This window comes from Trichogramma pretiosum, unplaced genomic scaffold (assembly GCF_000599845.2).
Source record: "Trichogramma pretiosum strain Unisexual culture from Peru unplaced genomic scaffold, Tpre_2.0 scaffold3, whole genome shotgun sequence".
Taxonomy (NCBI): domain Eukaryota; kingdom Metazoa; phylum Arthropoda; class Insecta; order Hymenoptera; family Trichogrammatidae; genus Trichogramma; species Trichogramma pretiosum.
The window spans coordinates 86595-110645 of NW_019641698.1; the positions used below are offsets into that span (position 1 = coordinate 86595).

The 24051-nt window shown below is 37.7% G+C and overlaps 3 protein-coding genes across 16 annotated transcripts; 2 read left to right on the forward strand and 1 right to left on the reverse strand.

Annotated features, from left to right (window-relative positions):
• The first annotated feature begins 232 nt into the window (after positions 1 to 232).
• LOC106651452 (sodium/hydrogen exchanger 6) lies at positions 233 to 16837 on the forward strand. 11 transcript variants are annotated; one of them, XM_023462392.1, is made up of 14 exons: positions 234 to 1154; positions 3334 to 3596; positions 3858 to 3935; positions 4150 to 4226; positions 4345 to 4557; positions 5197 to 5450; positions 9753 to 9955; positions 10053 to 10318; positions 10411 to 10462; positions 10795 to 10821; positions 11136 to 11192; positions 12324 to 12551; positions 12699 to 12797; positions 14382 to 16837. In XM_023462392.1, exons 1-14 carry the CDS (start codon positions 914 to 916, stop codon positions 14451 to 14453), a joined length of 2130 nt encoding a protein of 709 aa, XP_023318160.1. In that variant the 5' UTR covers positions 234 to 913; the 3' UTR covers positions 14454 to 16837. The 11 variants fall into 11 exon arrangements, with proteins under 11 accessions (XP_023318157.1, XP_023318160.1, XP_023318161.1 ...); XM_023462393.1 differs by having other exon boundaries at positions 15488 to 16837; XM_023462389.1 differs by having other exon boundaries at positions 233 to 1154; positions 12708 to 16837.
• A 65-nt stretch (positions 16838 to 16902) lies between these two features.
• Positions 16903 to 18300, reverse strand: LOC106651456 (metallo-beta-lactamase domain-containing protein 1). The gene is made up of 4 exons (XM_014369966.2): positions 17781 to 18300; positions 17434 to 17601; positions 17241 to 17360; positions 16903 to 17162 (listed from the first exon to the last, which is right to left on the reverse strand). Exons 1-4 carry the CDS (start codon positions 17938 to 17940, stop codon positions 16927 to 16929), a joined length of 684 nt encoding a protein of 227 aa, XP_014225452.1. The 5' UTR covers positions 17941 to 18300; the 3' UTR covers positions 16903 to 16926.
• Positions 18301 to 18503: 203 nt separating this feature from the next.
• Positions 18504 to 23996, forward strand: LOC106651450 (tudor domain-containing protein 7-like). 4 transcript variants are annotated; one of them, XM_014369953.2, is made up of 19 exons: positions 18505 to 18713; positions 19067 to 19140; positions 19213 to 19338; positions 19407 to 19465; positions 19533 to 20033; positions 20105 to 20176; positions 20264 to 20341; positions 20411 to 20497; positions 20573 to 20659; positions 20737 to 20823; positions 20905 to 20991; positions 21063 to 21140; positions 21223 to 21399; positions 21465 to 21977; positions 22048 to 22392; positions 22453 to 22790; positions 22858 to 23169; positions 23242 to 23393; positions 23469 to 23996. In XM_014369953.2, the coding sequence occupies exons 1-19, from the start codon at positions 18682 to 18684 to the stop codon at positions 23705 to 23707; spliced, it is 3444 nt and encodes a 1147-aa protein (XP_014225439.1). In that variant the 5' UTR covers positions 18505 to 18681; the 3' UTR covers positions 23708 to 23996. The 4 variants fall into 4 exon arrangements, with proteins under 4 accessions (XP_023318154.1, XP_014225439.1, XP_023318153.1 ...); XM_023462386.1 differs by lacking the exon at positions 20737 to 20823 and having other exon boundaries at positions 18504 to 18713; XM_023462385.1 differs by lacking the exon at positions 20573 to 20659.
• The last annotated feature ends 55 nt before the right edge of the window (positions 23997 to 24051 follow it).

Below are 24051 nucleotides of genomic sequence, written 5' to 3' on the forward strand. Positions count from 1 at the left end.
CGCCGACTTTCTTATCGTCAGCGGACCTTATCCTAAAAATCGTATCGACAACGTTTCCATCTCGGATGTCGCGCCCTAATATTCGAGAGATCTCTCGATCAGCAGCAGCAGTCCGAGCTTTTATTATATTAAATTATTACGCATTTTTTCCATGACGTCACGCTACGTGTATCAGCGCGCAGCGTCCGCGTCTCCACGCGCGAGTATAGTGACACACAAAAAGCGTCTGCTACGAGTCCGCGCTGTGTGACTGCGAAACGAATTAGCAGATTGCCGAGGAATCGTAATAAGTGCGTGTATAGCCGCACGAGTGCGAGCGAGACGGAGACTGACTGCTCCGTTTCTGTCTCACTCGTTCTCTACTCCGGCAGCAGCAGCGAATATTAGTCATATCGCATCAGTCGTCGTTCGAACGTCGCAGCAGCAGTGCGTGCGTGTCGTCGTGTGTGCGTTCGCACTTTGCGTGAAGTGCGTTGATTAATGTTTGATACGAGTGCGACGATAATCTAAACGAGAAGGAGCTTTTTGTATAGAGTCGTAATTAAAGTGCACGACGATATTGCTCGAGTCTGACAACAAAGGCAGGCACACTGCGACCGAGAGACAGACAGCAGTAGCAGCAGCACACACTTGACTTTTGTACACACAGATGACGTGAAATACATTATTGTAACGTGCTGCAGATGTATGGAGCTTTAAGACGACGTTCTTACATAGCATGACGAAAAGACAATAACAAATATACTAATTATAACAATACCAACAGCGTGTCGTCGTCGTTGCTGAATGTGTAATTCGTTCTCGACAACGTGAAAAGTTCGACTTCGGTTGTAGTAGTGCTGGTGGTGGTGGTGTCAAGTCAATACATATATGTGCAAGTGGTGAATAATACCCCCCCGTACCCAATCTCGGGATGACGAGAATGGCCAGTGGTTTGTTGCGGCTGTCGGCCCTCCTGCTGACCGTCGCGGCAGGTTGTCACGGGGCTGCCACCGACATCGAGCTCGACGTCAAGGCCCAGGATCTGCACAGGCTCGACAGTCTCAACTTGCTGGTCTACACGTTCCTGCTGACCGCCACGGTGCTGACAGTTTGGACTTTCAAGCACCGCAGGCTCAGGTTCCTGCACGAGACTGGCCTGGCTGTCATTTATGGTGAGTCCAGATAGGCCATACTTGATGAATCATCATTGCCAAGGTCGCATCTATTGGGGGGGATTCTGGTTGGTTGTCAGCTCTGACTTTGATTATCGTTTATTGTAAAAGTCAGTTACTATCAAGAGCACTGTACTAGTTTTAAAAAACAAAGCTGCATATGCTTGCGTATGTTGAAGGAAAACTTCAGTGAAATTTGATGCGATTCTGCTCTTTCATGACTCATAATTACTCTGCAGACTCTCTAATTTATTATGTCATGTGTACACTTGACTCGAATAGCCAATGATTCTGTTCAAGAATGTACAAATAGTCACTGTTTGTAATAATAACTACTGGTGGTACAAGCTTTATAAGTTTTACAACTGAGCTTTAGAATTTCTTTCAAGCTGAATATTACTGTCGAATAAAAACACAACTCTTACTTTATAACTTCACATCAGGCAATTTAATCAATTCAATAGATTTATAATTGTACAGCATGAGCTCATGTTTACCTCTTGGTCTCTGCTTCTTTTTATCATTCATTGTATTGATTGGCATTCTTTTATTGAATATATGCAACACAGCATACAATCAATTGTATGCATGTCCCAAGTGATTTCAGAACACGAGCTTGGGAACTGTCACTGAGGCTTTTAACAACTATATACAAATTATCAGTCACAGAATAAATAAAATTTGTTTTACAAATCAGAGACTACACATTGTCATTAGAATGTCAACAATATCATTAATTTATGCATACACATCGATTCAAAGCTCGATATTATTATTATTCTATATAACAGATAGTATAACACAAAATATTTTGCATTATGGTTGCCGGTACCCCCGCTCGTATTGCATCAAATCGCGTGTAAAATGAATAAAAAAAAAAGTGAAAAAAGAAGTTATGCTAAGCGCATTGAGCTCCTCGACTAATCACACCTGTCACACACAACCCATGTAAGCCAGTAGGTATAGCTGTATGCATGAGCCGCGTGCACGGGCTCGCGTTTATATAACGGTGCTCGTGTGCCTCCTCGAGTTGCCGCGCAGCCTATAATACATTTATATTAGAGAAAAATTCACGCTGGAATATCCTCTCTCGCGGCTATATATCCTAACGCCGGCATGCAAAAGCATTTTAAAACGTTGCAGCTCTACAGGAGAGAGAGAGTCGTTCTCGACTCTCGAGCTCGTATATATATAAAAGAGCGAGAGGAAAACCTGTAAAACAGCGGCCTTGATTTTCGTTTTACGCGATTCTGGTTAAACGTTTATAAATGCACAAGTAGACCGGACAAGAATGACAAAATAAAAAAGAAGTAAAGTTCCATGTCGCCGGTATTATTACATAGCGCGATAAAAATAATTCCTTCTTTTTTTTTCAACTTCCACAGCGCTATCTTTTTCGGTTTATATTATTACATGTGTGTGTACATCCATTATTGTATTTGTGTGTAATATACGCGAAAGATTATAGACAAGAGAGCAAGTCGGTTATACGCCAATAAATATCAACTTATACCTGCGTATATATAATATTGTATTGTATATTACATTGCGCGCGCGAGTATCAAATTAAATAAAACGGCGACACTTAAAACTTTGTCTTATCGAGGAAAAAAAAAGCGTATACGGCTTTATCGCTTCGGTGCTCTATGCGTGCCGCGTGGTGCGAGGTGGTCTCCTATTTCCCGTTGTGTTTTAAATATCACATCACACACATACACAATATTGTGACGTGTAATGTATTTTTATATTCTACAAATCGGAGGTGCACGTGCTCGTCGCGTTTCAAGCGCTATATATATATCGCGTGTCCGGCGCGCGAATTCAACGATTTTTTTTTTTTCATTTAATATCTTTTCATGTTTTTAACACAATATAATAACGCATAGCTGCGCTGTCCATTCGCGAGCGCGATGCAATTTTTAAATTATCCGTATTTAATGAATAAATGCATGGAATTTACTTATATAGCGCCTGCATGGCGTGCCAGAGTCGCTTTGCAGAAGGTAAATATGCGTGCGCGTGTTTATGGCGCGCGTTATGTAAGAGAAAAATGGTTACAGAGTCTCTTTCTCTCTCTCTCTCTTGCCTTCCATAAACGCGACGCAAGAAAAAATAAAATGAAACAGCGAAATATATTTTTGAAATGAATATTAAATATGAACCCCTCTCTCGCGCGCAGGCCTGATCATCGGGGCGATCCTGCGCCAGCTGCCGTCCAACATCAAGATCGAGCAGCTGCAGGTGGTGCCCCAGCAGACCTTCAACAAGTCCATACCGCCGGACATGCTGCTGCTGAATCTGGCCACGGACGAGCTGGCGAACAACGCCACGCAGAGCATCACCTCGAACAAGACCTTCGCCTACGCCTTCCGGGGCGAGATCACCAAGAACAGCGAGATCGATAAGAAGGTAGATCTTTTATACTCGTACGCGGCCAAGAAGGTAATGTACACACGGTTGTTATTTCTTTTTTTGATTTTTTTGCCCGACCCCGGGTGGGGTCGTCGTTATTGCCGCTGCTGCTGTCGCCGCCGCTGCCGCCTTGTTGTTGTTTTGCTCGTTTTGTTTATTATTGCTTCTCGATCGAGATTGAGTGTACATTGCTTTTTTGCATATACATTGAAAAGTGAAGTCGTTGATAATGTATACGAAACACGTTTACTCAGACCATTTGATTTTTTTCTCTCTCGTTTCTTATAATAGGCCACCTTCGATCCAGAAATATTCTTCAACATCATCCTGCCGCCGATTATTTTCCACGCTGGATACAGCTTGAAGAGGGTGAGTTTTTATATTCGTTAAAAAAACATTCGTGACTCGTTTCTTCTTTTCCGAATCCGTTCGTGATATCCCTTTTGACAGGAAGAGAAACGAGAAACGATTCTTATATTACGTTTATTATACACCATCATCGTCGTTATTATAAACGAGAGTAGCGCGTAAGCGAAAAATAAATTGTCATATTATTTTTTTCTTTTCTTTTGCCACTTCGCAGAAATACTTCTTCAGGAATCTCGGTGCCATACTGATGTACGCGCTCGTCGGCACGACCGTCTCGTCTTTCGTCATCGGGTGAGTAGCAGCGCCAATTTTCCAACTCTCTAACATTTTTTCTATTTTTAATAAAAAAAAATCTCTCACCTTCGCCCCAAAAACTAATTTTTCTGTCTCTGTCTCTTATGCAACACAGGACACTGATGTACGTGTTCGTGAAGCTGCTGCCGCCGGAGATCTCGACGGCCTTCACGTTCCTCGACACGCTGTACTTCGGCGCGCTGATCTCGCCCACCGATCCGCTGACCATCATATCGATCTTCAACGATCTGCACGTGGACGTGAATCTCTACGCCCTCGTGTTCGGCGAGAGCGTGCTCAACGACGCGGTGGCCATCGTCCTCAGCGGGTATGTGTATAAGCAAATGATATTTTTAATTATAATTGTCATTATTATTATTATTATTATTGCTGCTCGTGTCACGCGTCCCACGGGGGAAAAAGGCCAACTGCTGCTGCACAACCGGCTTATATAAGACTCGGGAATCGCAACATGCAACTCGCCGCGCATAAATTAAACGGCCGATAAAGAGTCGAGTCGAGAGAGAGACTCTTTCTCAATCGGCCGAGTTGTTACGTGTGTTTTATTGAAGCGAAGGAGAGGCGCCTGGGATTTTATACATACTTATATACCAATTGCAGGCAATATCATAAACTCGTTAAAACGTGCAATTCTTTTATTATTTTTTTCATCGTTTCTATTTTCTACCGGTGCCATGTATATAATAAAATAAACCGACGAAACGAGCTCGCGTTCGATAAGCGACAACGATAGTACATAATATGCGGGCCTCGCGTTAGCGAGAGTCATTGACACTTTACGCGAATAACGCTCCTGCACGATATCGTAAGAAGAAACTACATTATATTCGCGAGTTGAAATTTTTTTATCTCCATTCCTGGTATACAATGCCATCCAGACGATTATACAATATACAGTAACTCGACTCTTGCTTTATATATATTTGATTATTTTTCAACTATGCAGAGCCATCCAGAACTACGGGGAGCGTTACGCGACGCCGGGCGGCTCGAGCTTCGAGGTCACCGCCTTCTTCAAGGCGCTGGGCGACTTCGTCAGCATATTCAGCCTGTCGCTGCTGATCGGGGCCAGTATGGGCTGCATCACGGCCCTGCTCACCAAGTTCACCCACGTGCGGGACTTTCCGCTGCTCGAGTCGGCCCTGTTCGTGCTCATGTCCTACAGCACGTTCCTCATCGCCGAGGCCGCCGATCTCACGGGTGAGTCTCGAAAAAATAAATAAATAAATAAACAAATAACCGTACAACGTATAGTCGTTGCTCTGCAAAAAATTTCGATGACGATATTCACGCCGTCGAGTCCCGTTTGTAAACGTATTCAATCGAATGCTTCCGCGCGACGAGATTCTAATCTTCTCTTTCTTGTTTCCCTCTCTGTGTGCTCGATAAGATTGTTACGACGCGATATTGAATATGGTGTAACTAATATCGTGTAACGATTTCAATTAGCCTGGGCATTGGTCGATAACGTTTCCGACTCGTACGAAACTAATACAACGGCTAACGATCGAATGGAACGTCGTTTAAATAATTTGTACGAAACTGTAATTGACTGAGAAAACCGCCCTCTACCAGTGATGACTATAAGCGATTCTAACTACGTCGACTGAGTCGCCAGTCGCCAGTCAGACGACCGCAGCGTAAAAAACAAAGAAAGATCGCATCGGCCGCTGCAAGTGATTTTCTAAAAAAAATACAAATATTTTGGAATCTAAACGATTGTGTGTTGTTTGTGAGTGCGTAAAAATAGTAGACATGTCCTACGAGCGTAACGACAAATCCGTTAAAGGTGACTTTGAAGTCGTGAATCATCGTAACAAAAAAGCATTAAAAATATTGAATAGCTTACGAAAAGAGGTTAATTGGGAGATCGAAGAGAAGCGATACGATTTTCTCGACCGACTTGGCCCCCTATTCAATAATTGGAAGGGCCAACTTCCTGATCTCCGGAGTATCTTTCGAAAGGAAGAAATCGAGTGCATTGTCTCAGATGCTATAAATTACGTAGACCACAGGAGGAGGATCCACGGAGAAATAATCGTCAACTTCGTTGCCTGCTGTGGATACAAAGACGAGCCCGACGTCGATAAAAATGGCAAGCCATCGTCGCGTCGTACCACGCCAGTGCATCGTGCGGTTAAAAAGGGCCACGGCTTCTTTATCGCCGATCTTTTCAAGATATACGACAGGTTCGATGTGAACTACAGCGACGATTCCGGATTGACTCATTTTCACGCGGCCTGCATGACTGGCCTCATTGACGACGTCGAGAAATTTCTCTGGCATGATCATGATCCCAATCTCGTTTGGAAAGAAACGGGTGACACGCCGCTACACTTGGCCCTGAAACGCGGACACAGCGAGGTGGCCGAATTGCTGCTGAGGAACGACGCCGACCCGAATTTGTCTAACGAGGAAGGGTGGACACCCCTGCACATTGTCTGCAAGAAAGGCCGCCTCAATGACTTGATGATGTTGTTCGAGCTCGGCAACGACAAATATAAGCCGCTGCGGATCGACGCCTTGGACAAGTTAGGTAATACGCCGCTACATTGTGCTGTGACCGGTTGCAGGAGCGGAGTGGCCGAATATCTGCTGAGACGAGACGCCAGCCCGAATTTGGCCAACGAAGAGGGATCCACGCCTCTGCACATCGTTTGCAAGAGAGATTTTTACGACGACTTGGCGGAGATTTTCTTCGAGGTCGTCGACGAAAAACATCGAACGGTGCAGATCGATGCTCGCGACAAGTTGGGTAGGACGCCGTTGCAATTGGCTGTGGCGAATCTGCAGCCGCGCGTGGTCGATCTTCTCCTGGATCGTGGAGCTGATCTGTCTAGCTTCGTTTTTCCGACCGAGAATTACTTCACGGAGAGATTCAAATCGAGGTCCGAATTCTGCATCAACGTTAGATTGTTGCCAATGTCTTGTGCTCTGGCCGTCGTCGAACGTCTCGAAACAAGAGGATACGAATTGGACCGAAGCGACGCCCTGACGATAATCAAATTCTTCGCGAAGTACGGATTGTTCGAGACGTCGACGGATCATGAAAAATGTTGGTACGACGACCGTACGTTCGTGCACAAAGTCAAAGATACGACGATACTCCCGAGTCTGTCGCTCTCCGATTTCGTCCGGTTACCGCTAAAAGAGGCGGAAAAATTACTCACATCTTCGGACTACTTCGAATTCGCGCGCTCGCGCGATTTCGAGTTTTTCCCCGAAGAACCCAGCGAGACTTGTGCCGCGCATCTGTGCGAAATAATGGCGAGAGGGTTTTTCCGAAAGTGGGGATTGGAATTTTTTTTCTCGCTTACGGGCCACCGTCTGCCGATTCTCTGCTGTGAAAAAATCACCGGGATGCTGATGAATCAAGATTTGTGTCGCATTTGTTTGGCGGCAACAGGTCAAAGTTTGTGATGAATGATCAACAATTTTTCTTTCAAGAAATGACGCGTCGTATATCAGTTGTAACTTACAACGCTGGTTATAACTTGTAACCTAATATAAGCTCCGTGGCCGCTGGCGCTGCTGCTTTTTCGCTACGGCATAACACCCATATAGGAGGACTGCATTGCAGTCTGCCATTGTCTCCTTCTATAGTCGCTACTTGTATGTAGGCGCGTTACGACGTTGCTGCAGCGTAAACAACAAAGGACGATCGAATCGATTGGCGCAAGTGATTTTTCGTGACTATAAAAGTGAAAAGGATTTTTAACATTGTAGTTGACGTTGTTTGTCAATGTACAGAACGATGGCTGCCGACAACGGATCCGATGGAAGTTTTGATGTCGTAAGATACGAAGACGACGACTATGATTCCGAGTGCATGTATCATCTTCGTCAATTCGATTTTGAAGAATTAAGGCGGACACGAAAAAAATATTGCGCATGGGATTACGTGATCTTGGAAAGTGAGGAAAAAGATTTTTTCGAAAAACTTTATCCCTTTATCAACGATTGGAAGGGCAAAATCCCAGATCTTCGGGAGATTTTTGGAAAAGAAGATATTGATTTGCTTCTCATGGCGTCCGTTAACAGAATGATAAACCGGAATCACGGGCAACGATTCATCAAGTTTGTGATCGAAACTGGCTACAGGGACGAACCCGACGTCGACGAGGATGGCAAGCCATTGACGCGTCTCACCACTGCAGTGCATTATGCGAGCAGACGAATACCTCCAATCTACGATACCGAAATCCATGATCTTTTCAAGATATACAACAGATTCGACGTGAATTACAGCAACGAGGGCGGTCTGACACATTTGCATGTGGCCAGCATGTATGGCTTCGACGACGTCGTTGAGAAATTCCTCGAGCTCGGCCAGGATCCCGACTGCCTCGCGCAAACATTAATTCTCTCGCCGCTATACATGTCTCTGCAAAACAAACGCAACAAGAAGGTGGTAGAATCGCTGCTGAGAAACGGCGCGAATCCGAATTTTGTTGGTGAGCGTGGATTAACACCTCTGCACGTGATTTCTAAGGGAACCCGCGACAATGGTTTTGCCGAGCTATTCTTCAAGATCAAAGCCGAAAAGCATCAAACGGTTCTAGTTGATGCCCAGGACAACGAAGGGCGGACACCGCTTCAATTGGCTGTGGCGAATTTCTTGCCCAATACGGTTGATGCGCTCTTGGACAACGGCGCTGATCTATCTAAATTTAGTTTCCCGACTGCTAGTTATTTTGGAGAGAATTTTAGATCGCTGGGTCATGCATATTATCTCAACTATAAATTTAAAATAGTGTCCGGCGCTCTGGCAGTCGTCGAGCGTCTTGAGAAAAGAGGATACGAGCTGGACCAAAGCGACGTCCTGACGATCGTGAAATTGTTTGCCGAGCACGGAGTGTTTGAAAAATCGATGGATCTTGTAAAATATTTGCCCAGTGATAATGAGATTGCCACCAAGTCAAAAAATCAAATGGTCAATTCCAGTCTGTCGCTCTACGATTTGATACACTTACGACCCGAAGAGGCAGCGAAACGACTCACTTACACCGACTACTACAAGTACGCGTATTCCGATGATCACGGGCATTACTCTACGAATGTTTGTTACTCAATCGCTAATGATGATTTTGCCGCGCATCTGAGCAAGACAATGGCGAGAGGATTTTGTCGACGCTTGGCACTGGGTTCTTTCATGGAGCTAACGCACTACCGTCTGCCGATTCTGTGCTGTGAAATTATCGTTGATAAGCTGGTGAACCAAGATTTATGTCGTATTTTTTTGGCGGCTGCGGGACAAAATTGAAAAGAAGAATTGTTGAACGGTACAAAATAGCATCAGCTCATGAAGAAAATCATAAATATAAAAACTTGAACTTTGATGTAATAATTCAATATAAAAATAATAATAAATTTGTTTTATTGGTAACGCTCCAAAAGCCCTTCAGATTTACTTTGTTAAACGATCAAAATAAAAGAATAAAAATTGATTGTATTAATTGACTTAAATTGTAATTTTTTTGTGTTTTACCTATGTATTTGCAGGCGTCGTCGCTGTACTTTTCTGTGGAATATGCCAAGCTCACTACACCTACAATAATCTGAGCTCCGATTCTCGACAGAGGACGAAGCAGCTCTTCGAGCTGCTCAACTTCTTGGCCGAAAACTTCATATTTTGTTACATCGGCGTGTCGATGTTCACCTTCCGCAAGCACAACTTCAACTTCATTCTGATATTCTCGGGATTCGTATCCTTTTGATTCTATCGTAAAAAAAAATTAATCATCGCCCGAACGAAAGAGAAAAAATAGTACCTCGAATGTTCCTTAACGCATTGAATCGTAGTTCTGCGCTCTACTCGGCAGAGCGGCCAACGTCTATCCGCTGTCCTTCCTTCTGAATCTAGGTCGCAAGCCAAAGATCCCGATGAACTTCCAGCACATGCTGTTCTTCGCCGGTCTCAGGGGCGCCATGAGCTTCGCCCTGGCCATCAGGAACACCGTGTCCGTGGCGCGTCAGTCCATGCTCACGGCAACCAGTCTCATTGTCATAATGACGGTCATTTTTCAGGGCGGCGCCGCGTCCCAACTGCTCAACTGGTTCAACATACCGTGAGTTGGATCGATTTTTTGCCTTTTTCTCGACGATCGCGTGCTCAAAAATATGAAAAATGCTATAACGAGCCATTTTTTTTTCTCGACAGGGTTGGCGTCGACGAAGAGCACGAGGCGTTGTCTCACAACGGCGTTCGAGGCGTAAGTAAATCATCGTAATTGTTTACGTTTTCTTGATGGTTTTTTTTCATGTATTCGATGGTTATGGTAGTCGTTTGGTTGTTGTGCAATTGTACGAATTCCGAGCAACTTTTTGCTCTATTGTCGCTTTTTTTTATTATTATTTTTTCATTACTCATTCTCACGGCTTATTAGAAAAACAAAAAAAAAGAGTTGAAATAAGTTCGAACGGAAGTTAAGAATGAAGCACCTGAACGCGTGTAATGAATACATTAAAATATGTTGATAAAAACACCCACCAGTACTGCTTTATTTATCCTTGCTTTTTTCAAATCTTAATGCTTGCACTCCAGGTATATAACTCCATGGATACAGCTGGGGTTAGTAAAATAGTTGATTTATAATTCTTTTTAATATTTTAACATTAGATTTTGAGATTGCTATTCCTCAATTATTACATTAAACTATTTTTTGTATTTTTTTTTTAATTAATGCATCAATAATAATCATTTCTATTAGATAAAATTATGATTTTCAGTAGTTTTGATAAATATATGATTAATCTTGAAGTAAATTGATTCTCATTGCCTATAGCATGGCATTTTATAAGACTAGAGTCTTTTTATTTAGAAAAAAATTGATCAATTAAGAACTTGATAATAAAAAAAAATTATGAACTTGCAATTGTTGCTAGTCTGGTGGCGAAGGTGGCTTTGGTGAACTGGACATGCATCGAGAAAGAAGTCCTCCGGTATGTTTGAATTAAAAACTGGTTCAGTTCAGTGTGTATGTGTGTGTTTATCCTTTAAAAAATTTCCCCGCTCAATCATCATTACGACCCGCGCCGAGCATGATGCAATAATCCACTTGCTTTCAGTAGTTATGACTTTTATCTTGAAAATTTCATTTTACCGGAGCTTGATTTTTGTTTTTTGCACATTCTAATGCTATACGGCAACAATGACGACGACACAATTGGTGCAAATACATTATTGTCATAATTATTTACTGTCACAAACGTGATTCACGTACGGTAAAAAAAATCTACACGATTTTTTTGTGCTTTTTCATTCTTTACACAAATAGAAGTTTGACAGTTGCTTTTTTTTATACTTTTATTACTTTTTTCTTTATCCATTCTGTATGATAAATGTGAATACTGTACTTATTTGCTGAACTCTTGACTTGATTAACGTTGTGATGAAAAGAAACAACATATATACACAATCGAGACGACGAGACGTTTTAACCCAAAACAGCACTTACTAAGCATGGCGAAAATATTTACAACAAAACATGAATAATAATTAACTAACGATTAGTTATTATCTTATAATCTTTAATAGCGATGTTAATAAAAAAAATTGCTTTTGTAATTGCAAACCTCCTTATTTTTCATTATGTCATTGTTAACTTTGCATACGATCCTTTCTTATTTGGCTGAATGTTTTTACATAAATTAGATTCGTCGATGTTCGCGTTGGAGTTTTCAAATCTATGTATCTACTTGTCGTTAAATAAATGTTGGTGTGTAGATTTCTGTAACATTTCTGCTGTCGCGAGTAACGGAAATAGATTGCGAGCTAATTGCACGTTTATTTAGAAGCCTGTCTTGCCTATACACCGATTAGATACTGCGTCCGGCGTTCGAGTTCTTTTTTAGTTTGTCATTTATTTATTTTTTTTTCCTCTTCTCTCAATGAATTCAACGTTCCATATACCATTGAAAAGTTGTGCGAAACCTTAGATTCAAGTAGTATAACGAAAAGTAGCAAACTTTTGCAAGTTGGTAACGAGTACGCATACAGGATGGATAAAGACTAATAAAGTCGAACTTTTTTCTCTTCCCTCTTTTTTTTTCCTGCGACCCCCGACTTCACAGTATAATTCCATACAGGACGGCTCGGCGGCGAGCTTGCCGAGCACCGTGCCCGCCGCGCCGCCTACCAAGTCCAACGAGAAGGCCCTGCTGGCCCGGATCTGGGGCAACTTCGACTCGCGCTACATGAAGCCGCTGCTGACGCACTCGAGGCCGACCCTCCTCGAGACTCTGCCCGTCTGCTGCATGCCCATCGCGAGGATACTCACGACCACCCAGCAAATGACGCAGGTATGATCTTTTGTTGTTGTTACATTCGTTGGACGGGGCTTTTGTGAAACCTTTTATTTTATTTACGTAATCGTCGAACACGCTTTGGGTTTACTTAAATATAAAAACAAAAAATGTATGTTTCTGCACAAATGTCTAATCGCAAAGGATGATCAGGGACACAAGGTCGACTCGGACTCGGAGCTGGGCATGGACGACGATTACGACAGGCGACGGGGCGGCGGTGGCCTCCGCCACCATCAACCGGTGAGTTATCATCAGCCTAATCTCAACTATACGATTAATCCGTGCTACCAACCTAACAACGGAGCCACGGACAGCAGCACCATTAACGCCGCTACCAATGCCGCTACCACCGCCACTAATCGCGACGAGCCCTACGTCATTCTCAGCCTTAACAATCGGCGATAGTAAAGCACCACAGATGCGGATGTTTTGCTCTCGCCTACACATAATAAAAAAAAAGCTTTCTAAAAATTATTACTATACTTGGACGATCGACGAGTTGCGAATTGTGATGGAATTAATCCTAAACTAACAGCTTGACAAACCTTGAATGCCCACACACCATTTGGTTTCGGTGACATCGATCGATTTTGATTTTATGGGGACTTTGTAAATTAATTCATTGGCAATTTTTCCTTGTAGCACGAAATTAATCGACTAATATATTCTATTGTAAATATCGCCAAGTTGTTAACTGTTTGGTTTTTCAATATTATGGGAGTGTGTGTGGTGTGTGTATGTGTGCGCATGCTCCTGTATAAATAAATAAGTGAAATATATTATTCGATGTAATCGGAGTTGGACACCACGCGTGCCTACGAATATATTACATTACTATGTAAACGTTTACGACGTTTTTCGTTCGATTTTTTCGACGCTCTGTAATTGCTCCGATCGATCGTGTCCAACTTCGAACTTGACCGATTCTTCGACTCGTAACCCGTTGAAAGGATACACAATGAGATAATCTATATATCTTTTATAAAGAAAAAAAAGTGTTTGTCGTTGAACGCAAAATGCCAAAGAAAAAAACTCTCGTGATATATCCGAATTTGTACAAGCGTTTGCTGTCGCTTAACGTAGCCTTGAATGGAAAAAATAGGGATGATTAGCAGCGAGGTGATACAACTTTTGAATGGCAGCGTGAATGGCACTTAGATAATTAAATAAAATGGACAAAACGGTTGAAACAGTCAGATTAATTCAGCATTTTGTTCGTTTAACAACGATCGAAGCGGAAGAAAAAAAACTGTGATGAAGTACATAACTAATATGTATAATGTATATTATATAATGCATAGTTAACGAAGAACCAAACTTTATATTAAAAAAAGAGGTATAGACACGTATTTTTTTTCTTTTTTGTTAACCAATGTCTATAATATAAAGTCGCATGCAAAGAATTCCAAATAGAACACAATTATACGATACGTTGATCATTACCAAAGTCGTAAAAGAAAAGTTACCTCGTTGCCTTTGCTCACAAATCATTATACACTAACTGAATGATGAGCGGCGACATGGCGGATGCTTGTAAAAATATTTCTAATCGATCGAGTTCCTTTTGTTACTTTTTAATGGTCTAATACTATAATAAATGATAAGGATGCTTGTTTTTGTGTGTGCGTTTGCATTAACGAGTGATTATTTTTTTTTAATTCCTTATCGTCCGAAAATTATGCTTAAAGTTTAACCGGAAATAAGTTTCTTATCAATGAAAGGCTTTCAATATTTTTTGGGATACGCTTATTGTTATGTCTATTTTTTTTTCTCCAATATAAAATCATTCAAAAACATGTAAACCTGATGAAATTCTTTTTGTAGAATTTAACAGACGACGAAGAAGATCGAAAATTTCTCGCAACCAATGGGTATATTCCTCTGCGAACTTTTTGATGCGAGATCGAATTAATTTTTTATTTTACTTAATAACGACGAAGATTCTTACGACCGCTGCGACGATTTGTTTTCTTTGAAACACACTTAAAAAAGAGTTCCTACGCTCTATATAATTTGCGTCTCGCTGCAACCTCTGTGCATTTATTATACAATAACAGCGTTACCATACGTTAAGCATAATTTTCCATTTGTTTTGCGCCGTTTATACCAAAAATACACTTTAATGGCGCTCATTAATTGACTAGTTCACCTGTTACTTATGTTTCTAATTTAAGATAGCGATCACAAAGTTCCAATCATTAATCTTAACGTGAAGATATTAACGCCATTTTTTTTGTTAACATTATAGCAAAAGTATAATTTATCAATGTTATTTCATAGTATATCGTTGATTACAACAACTTTTTTGTTACTTATGTGCGAATAGAGCGATACGGAAGGGCTTGTGAATGAAAACTCAGTGGATCCTTTCCTAAGCTGGACTTGATGTTGCGTGTACGCATCTGTGTTACACCAACAGTATACATGTTACTAGAGTTTGTATATGATTTAGCGATACGAAGTTGACGCTTTCATCGCAGATTCATGCGATTATGTGATTTTTAGTTTGCTTCGGCAATTTTGAGTTCTTATGATTGATTCGCGTTGTTCAATCGAGAAAGATTTAAATGACTAGACTTAAGTTTGTACAGTTACAACGCTGAATTTATTATATTTTAGTTTGCTAATGAGAGAAAATCTAATTTTGTTTTGAAAAAGAGTGTGAAAAATAAAATAATTTATTTTTGAATTTAGTTAACAATTTACTTAACATTAGCCTTAACAATTAATAGATTAGCCCATCAGCTTGTTTTTTCTTTAATCTTTTTTAATTTTTAATTCTGAACCTTTTTGTAGTTCGTAGTGTAATTATTTAATCAATGCTTTATTTAATTTGCACTACTCACTAACGTTGCCAGCGATAATTTTCTCAACAAATTTTTTAAAATCATAAGATTTGATTTTTATTTGTAATCGTTATCTTTTCACAGACACACTTAAGAGGCATCTCTAATCGATCGAACGTATAAAGTCAAGATTATCCGTTCCACAGTGTTAATGAATTTTAATATGTCTTGATTGAAAATTGCAGATGGGCGTGTTGTGCTAGTTTCATGTTGTGTTTGATACTTTATTCCATTATTTTGCTTCGAATGTGGAATGTGAAGTCACTTAGCGTCACGGACAATATGTTGGTTAGTCAGAATATTTTGTAATGTTGAGTTGTTGTAAGAGTACAATGTAGTATGTATCATAGATAATGATAAAAGGCATTTTCTTGGCCATCCCCGTCTCGTATAGAGGTCGATCAGTATTTTTTGCATACTGTTACCGATTACATTAATGTGAAAATTACATATGAAAACATTAACATAATGCTAGCTTTAAATTGGTCATATGATTGTCGATTTTACTTTTTCACACTTTATATATCAGCCAAAAATTCGAAGTTAAAAACCAATTAAGCATAATTGGGTAGCTTTTGGGACAATAAAATTTGTAATCACAAAAAAAAAGTTATATCTTAAATTTGTAAAGTTAACAATTTACAAAGCATAATAATTTTGTATGTGTAATTCAGTCAGCTCAAAAACTGAGGGTTTTTGGCTCGATTTGTGAATTATTGCTCCATATAATTGACTTTATCAAGTAAAGTCAAAAATCATGATTATTAATTTTATTTTTTACAGTCTTGAAGATTATTTGTGCAATTTCAATGCTGTCAAAATTAGTAAATAAATTAAAACTTTGCCATATTTATAAGTAGTAAAAAAACGAAAGATTTTTCATAAATTTCCATTCAGATTGTTTCTTGAGCATGTATATGGATAAAATGGAAGTATATTATCAATGGTGAGTGAAGTTAGGTATGTCACGTTTTGAAAGAAAAAGCGATACAAACATGAAAGTAATATTTACGAAAGAAAATGAGCAGCTTCCAATGAAAGTTGGGTTGTTTAATTTTGTTGTAAGATGAATATTAATATTTACATAGAGTCGCTTTATTTTTGTTTATGTAACTATGTATAAATGAATATATTTATGTATCTATAGAGTGAGTGATATAGAATTGTTTAAAAGAATGGGCTATGCAAGTCATGGATGAAGTTAATAAATGTAAAGAATATTAATTAAATTTAGAAAGAAATTGGTCAGAATCTTTTTAAAAGAAACTTGTATTTTGAAAAATTTTATTACTTTTTCTAACAAGTAAATTAAAATACTTACTTTACTTATAGTGTTTCTATAGCTGTAATGACAAGCTATTTGATGGTTGTTAAAATAATGATACTTTTTTGTGATATGTTTGGCGGTGTTTAATAAAATCTTTTTCAAAACAATTGATATATAAATATATTTAACATGATTCAAAATTTCTAATTTCCATAAATCTACTTTTGAGAATTTACAAGATAGAAAAATATAATAATTATTCATCACGTCGTTTCATTGATTGATAAACTATTAACTGATCAAATTGATTAAAAAGTTTACTTTTTATATCTGCTGTTACTTTAAAATATGGCCCATGTCCTGGAATGATAACATCAACAGCATTTGCAATTTGCCACCTTGAATCGGCTTGTTGTACATTGAGTTCGGAGTTACCAAGAGTAATCCATATTGTTGGATCAGCCACATCTTCTCTTTTCTCAAATAAATCTCCTGAATAAAGTTAAAATATTAGTTGTAACTAAGTCACACAATATATCCTCATCAGCTATCACATATAAATGATTATACCTGTTATTCCAACTTTAACATTTTCTCCATTGAACTTTCCATCCACTATAACAGAAATATCTTCTGCAGTGTGACCAGGCGTATACCTTACTAATACACCTTTACATATTTCATAGTCACCTGAACAAATAAAATAATTTTAGAATACTTCATCATTGAATACTTGAGAATTTTAAAATACTTGTCAACTTACTGTATTTCAAGTTTTTTTCATAAAAAATGTTCTTTTGATGCACCGTTGTGCCAACTATATGCTGTATTGCTTCAGTAAATAAATTATTATTTCCTATATGATCAGCATGACTGTGAGAACATATAACATAATGTATATCTTTAGGTGTAATGTTGTGCAGAGCCAAAGCTAAAAATCATAAATTTCATAACATTATCAATAAATCCAAGTATATAAACATTAGAAAGTAGTTCATTTAAAAAAGAAGTGTACAGCTTGAAAATACTAATTGCAGTGAACAACGACAACTTGTGCAGAGGGTTAAAAAGTGGTGAAAAAAAGGAAATCGTGGGTGAATTTCAATGTACCCGCTAATATTTTATCCTTATCCCAAGCTGTCATAGTGTCAACAATGATATTTTTTTCCGGCGTTTTAATGAGAGTACAGCTACAATTGGCCGACATCGTGCCGTCGTCGATTTTCGTGGAATATCCTTCGTAAAGGACAATGACTTCGTTGTCGCACATTGTATTTTTGTTGACAGCCAATTCTCGGAAACAAACGGGCAGACGTCATGCGTCAAATCAGAGTTGAATCACCAAGATCGACGGCGAATCGAAACGAAAGTGCCGAAAAGTCAGTCGACGAGCCCCGAAATGCGCGCATAGAACGATTATTTTACATATCAACAACAATTCTCGATTTACGAAACGACTGTTGCGATGTATACACACGAGTCTGTTTGTTGCTCTCCTCTCTCTCTCTGCTCTCGACACAGACGCTCGACTGTTTAGGTTATAGGCCGCGAGAGAGACTGTGGGCTTCGTATACAATATCCTATTAACGCAAATATTGTAGATGCACGCGCGCAGAAATAAAAACGGTCGATCGACACACAGGCAGCACTCAAGCAGGCGCAGAATCGCGCGCGCGCGATTTTCGTCTTCTCGGTCACTTTATTGCGGCATCGGCAGAGACACCTTACCGCGGGGCGGCTCGACACTCAAGTTCAGCGATAATCCCCGGCATTGTTCGCGGCCGTCGGCGGCGTGTAATTTGAACTCGAGTACCGCTGTGTGTGGATCGGCCTCTCAGTGCAAAATACTGCCCTGTACCGTACGCATCTCGTGCGTATAATATCGCTTCTCGAAGTCTCGAGGAATATCGGTTACCGTTTCCGCGAATACTATTATCGATCCTACCGTTGATTTCCGTTTTGTTTTTTATTATCGTATTATTATTACGTCATCGTTGACAAAAACAAAACGATGTTACCTGCCGATTTTCACGAGAGATTGAGGTACGTAAAAGTGGCTTTTTTTGTATCAACTTTAATTGTGTGCGCGTAGGTCCATCGAAACGTAAAGGTGGTGGCAAAATTGTATCCATGAATAGAAAAAAAAAAACAGTAAATATTCCAATTTCTTGTCAAAAACGTGTTTGATTTTAGACAAAACATTAATATTAACATTTAGAGTTCGATGAACGCGATACTCACACAACGCGACAAAGCGCAACGTTCCTTTGTTTTCAATTAGCAGTTTAATCCTCGCTCTGTGGGCCCGTCTTCGATTGACCTTTACTACCCGTGTAGACTTGTTTTGTGTTGATTCGATGCTCTTGAGACAATTTAAATTATATATATCATTACAGACGCAAGTTATCACTCGATCCTACCGCCCGGGATTCCATTTCAGCGGTGAAAAGTTTGATTTGCGATCATCAGTGTAAGTAATTGATAAACGTCAACGTTTGTTTTAAAGAACGTTTCATGATCTTTAAATTTTTCCACGAAACAGTATCAATTGAGAAAATCGATCCTGCCGTTATACAAGTGAATGGATTGAAAAATTCGAACGAGATGCCGGCCAATAACAATCATATGGATTGGAAGGATCTGAATGAAAAGCAATCGATGGTGTTTGGTAAGTAATTGTAAATTTTCAAGCCGATCAGTTTTTATGTACGAACATTTTTATATTTTATAAAATAGCCCCTAAAGAAGTGAAAGCCAATGGATTTGAGATTTCAAACGAAAAGCAAAGTCCTTCTGTAAGTCTGAATTATTTTTCAAACTATTTGCACGGTCCAAAATTTCTTACAAAATGAAATTTTTCAGAACATTTCTGTCGAATCCAAACAAGGACTAATTGAAATGGAATCTCGAAATCACATCCTTAAAGAAGGGAAACCTGATTTATTGAACAACAACCTTTTTGAAGAATCAAAAGTCAAATTCAATGAATCGCCAAGCAAACAAAATCACACTCATTACATCAAAGAAAATGAAGATCTCCAGAATCTCAAATCTGCATCTTTATTAAATGCATTATTAAAAGTAAAAACTGAACCTGGTATCGAAAAGTTGTATACCAATAAAATGAGCAGTGAAACAAATGAGGATCAGAAAACATACGAAAGAGTTTTAGAATTAGCAAATGAATATATGAACACAGATTTTAAAATAGATCTTAATGAATTGTACTTGGATTGCTATAATGAAAAATTATCTAAGGATTGGATAAAAGCTGTGAAATTTAATGTCACAATAGAATATAAAAAGAAAATGAGGCAAATTTCATATTCAACTGAAATGAATATTAAAGAAGAAATTACACAAGTTAGTATTATTTTTAGATATTTATCTGTTTATCAATGACACTTTAACTAAACAAAACTCAATCATTTTAGAATTCTGTTGAGAACAATACTCTGGTGAAGCAAATTTCAAATTTAACAGAAATCAAGGAAGAAATCACAAAAGTTAGTATTGTTCAGTTGAATATTTTTTCTGTTTGTCAATGCCATTTTAATTTTCATTGAACCTAACTATTAACAATATTGCTTTAGGATCCTATTGAGAACAAGACTCAGCCGAGGCAGATTTCAAATTTGACTAACATCAATATTGAGGAAAAAATTTCAAAAGTTAGTTATGTTTCATAATTTTTTTTTCTATGTTATTGAATGGTACTTAACTCAATTGTGTTGTTTTAGGGTCCTGTTGAGAATAACACTGAGTTGATGCAAACTTTAAATTCAACTCAACTGAATGAACTGAGTAATAAGGACAAAACAATACAAGTAAGTATTCTTGAAGATTTTTTTCTGCTTATCAATGTTATTTTTAATGACTTTAACTAACTTATATTCCTGTAGAGTCCTGTTGAAAACAACACTCAGCTGAAACAAACTTCATATTCAACTGAACTAAATGAACTGAATAATAAGGACAAAACAATACAAGTTAGCATTCTTTAAGATTTTTTTCTGCTCATCAATGTTATTTTTTTAATGACTTTAACTAACTTATTTTCCCTTAGAGTCCTGTTGAAAACAACACTCAGCTGAAGCAAACTTCATATTCACCTGAACTAAATGAACTGAATAATAAGGACAAAACAATACAAGTTAGTATTCTTGAAGATTTTTTTCTGCTTATCAATTTTATTTTATTTTTTAATGAATTTAACTAACTTATATTCCTGTAGAGTCCTGTTGAAAACAACACTCAGCTGAAGCAAACTTCATATTCAACCGAACTAAATGAACTGAATAATAACGATGAAACGATGCAAGTTAGTAATCAGTAAGATTTTTTCTTATTAATATTATTTTAATTGAATCTAACTCCCTTATATTCATTTAGAGTCCCGTTGAGAACGCTACTCAAGAAAAGCAAATTTCAAAATTGACTAAATTGATTGTAGAAGAAAAAGTAGCACAAGTTAGTATTATAGAACTGAATTTTTTTCTTCTTGTCAATTTTATTTTATATTAATTGACCTTATTTACTCATATTGCTGTAGATTGATGATACCTTAATTATGGAAGAAACTCTTTCGGATCCACTAAATGATCCATCATTATGTTTAGAACCTGGTATTCTAACTGTCAAAGATATCCCAACATCATTTTGGATCACAATTCATCGTGCTGATGGATTTTCAGAAATATGGGGACAAATATTAGAAGATGGCTTTTATGTAATGCATTTATTTATAGTTTTTTTTTTTTTTCGTTTCATTTTATACAATTTTAATATTTTCAGGAAAATATGATTAAATTGGCAACAGATATGCAGAATTTTTATGAAACACGAGAGTCATGTTCAATAAAAGCGGCAGAAAACTCATATTATGCTCTGAAGCAAGATGTGTGGCACAGAGTAAAATGCACCAAACTTGAAAAGGAAAAAGCGCATATTATTTTTATTGACCGTGGCGACATTGATGTAGTTGATGTTAACAAACTACAACCTCTGGTTTCAGAATTTACAGTACTACCTGCTCAAGGAATCAATATTCGCTTAACACCTCTGGAATTATTTTCTGATTTAGCTGAAGCGAATACAATTTTAAAAGAACACTTAGTCGAAACCGATGTATTTGTTGAAGTTGCTGCAACTAAAAACTACCCTGATTATTTATCAGTTTCAGTTGAAGAAATGCAGTTAGAAAATGGAAAAAGTACTACAGATCAAGATAACTTCACTAATCTTGTCCCTATTATTAGTCACAAAATATATAAATTACTTCCAGGTCCAATTGCTCAAGTTAAACTAGTAAGTAAAGTAATATTAAAAACTTACTTTTCTGTATTAGTGTTCAATTACAATAATTAATTAATTTCAGAATGAAACATTTGAAGCAAGAGTAACTCACATTTGCAAACCAAATGGATTGTATGTTCAACTTTGTTCAAAAAGTTTTGAGTATTTTAATCATTTAATGAAAAAAGCCACCCCAAAACTTGATGCTTTTCCAATAGCTGATGAACTGCCTAATTTAGATGCTAATAGATTGTACTTTGCCAAAAATGAAGCAAAAATTTGGTGTAGAGTTAAAATTTTGAAGTTGAATCCAAATAATACTATAGAAGCTTTCTTTATTGACATAGGGTACATTAAACTGGTACGCAGAAGTGGATTGATTTTGATAAATAAAATTGATAAAATGATGGAAAAATATCCAGCACAGGTATTTCAACTTTAAATTACGATTTATATAATGTGCTTTATACAAAAATTTAATTTTTAGGCCCTTTTTGTTAAACTTGATCAAATTGATACACTTGATGAGGAAGCTATAAATTGTTTGGAATCACTTGCAACTCCAGAAGATGTTGTTCATGTGACTTTTAAAACTGCAATGACGACTGAAAATCCAACACCAAAAGTGGAGATGTTCAAAAAAACCAATGATTTTTTAGCATCAATCAATTCTACACTTATTCTAAGAAAAAAAACAAGCTATCCAGTTAATATACCTCAGAGAAGACCCAAATCATACTCTCGTGATGAATCAACAGAATCTTTAAAAATATCAACCAGTAGCTCTGATTTAAATAATTCCTCTATTCAAAAGAGTGATGAAAGGTCAGTTTAGTTCATTATGACAAATTAATTGTTAAAAGTTTAATGATGTGAATAAACTTTTTTTCAGCATCAAAACGAAATTAAGTTTTAAAAAAAGTATATCCAATGAGATATCAAACAAAAAACTATCTATTGATGATATACTGCCAGCAGTGGAAGTCCCTCCTGAAGGGAGTTTTTTTGATTGTTATGTGGTGCGGGCAAGTCATCCATCCTGCTTTATCATACAAATTCTTCGTAATAAAGCAAAACTTTTATCAAACTTAGTTCGCGATGTATCTGTAATATGTAATAATTACAAGGGAAAAGAATTATCCTTTGAGTCAGTTGAAATTGGAATGCTATATGCTTGTAAAAGTGATGATGAATATTGGCACAGGTATGGCTTCATTAAATAATCAATAATAATAATAACTTTCCATAAACATTAATGAAAATATTTATATTTTAGAGCATATGTGACCAAAAAATCTAGTCCAAAAGAAGTAGTGGTTTATTTTTGCGATGATGGATATCATAAAACTGTAGGAGCCAAAAATCTAATACCACTCGATAAGCAGTATTTTAAATTGCCATACCAAGCAATTTGGGCACAGTTACATGGTACTGTTATATTTTTCAATCAATATTTTTAATACTTGTTGATTATGTATAAACTATTCCTTTTTTTCTTTTCAGGTGTAAAACCAACATCTCCAGCATGGAGTGTCACCGATAGCTTGAAATTTCGGGATATGATTCAAGGAAAAAATATCGTGTGTGATATAAGAAGTAAAACTAAAGTCACTGAAGAAAATGAAGATGGTCCAAGCATCAATAAATATCTGTATCAAGTAGAGTTGTATGATACCAGTACACCTGAAGATGTCAACATTGCCGATTTATTAGTAAATCAAGGCATATGTACTCGTTGTTAATATGCGTAATATATACGCATACAAAAGTAGTTTGTAAGTATTAGAAACGGAAATTATCAATCCTAGTTGAAACCAAATTTATCTTAATTTACAAAGATTCTTCAGATTGCTCTGAACAATATTTAATCACTGTAAATTAAACGAAATCACATGATAAAATCATGAATAATTGTTAGTTATAGTTAGAGTTAGAAATGATGTTTTTCTATTTTTCATATAATTATTTATTGTATGTTCCAATGTCTCAATTCAATGGTGATAATAAAGTAAATATTATTTTTTCAATTTATTAATTACGACTCTGTTCTTTATTCTCCTTTCTTGTTATTAATCAAAGAATTATT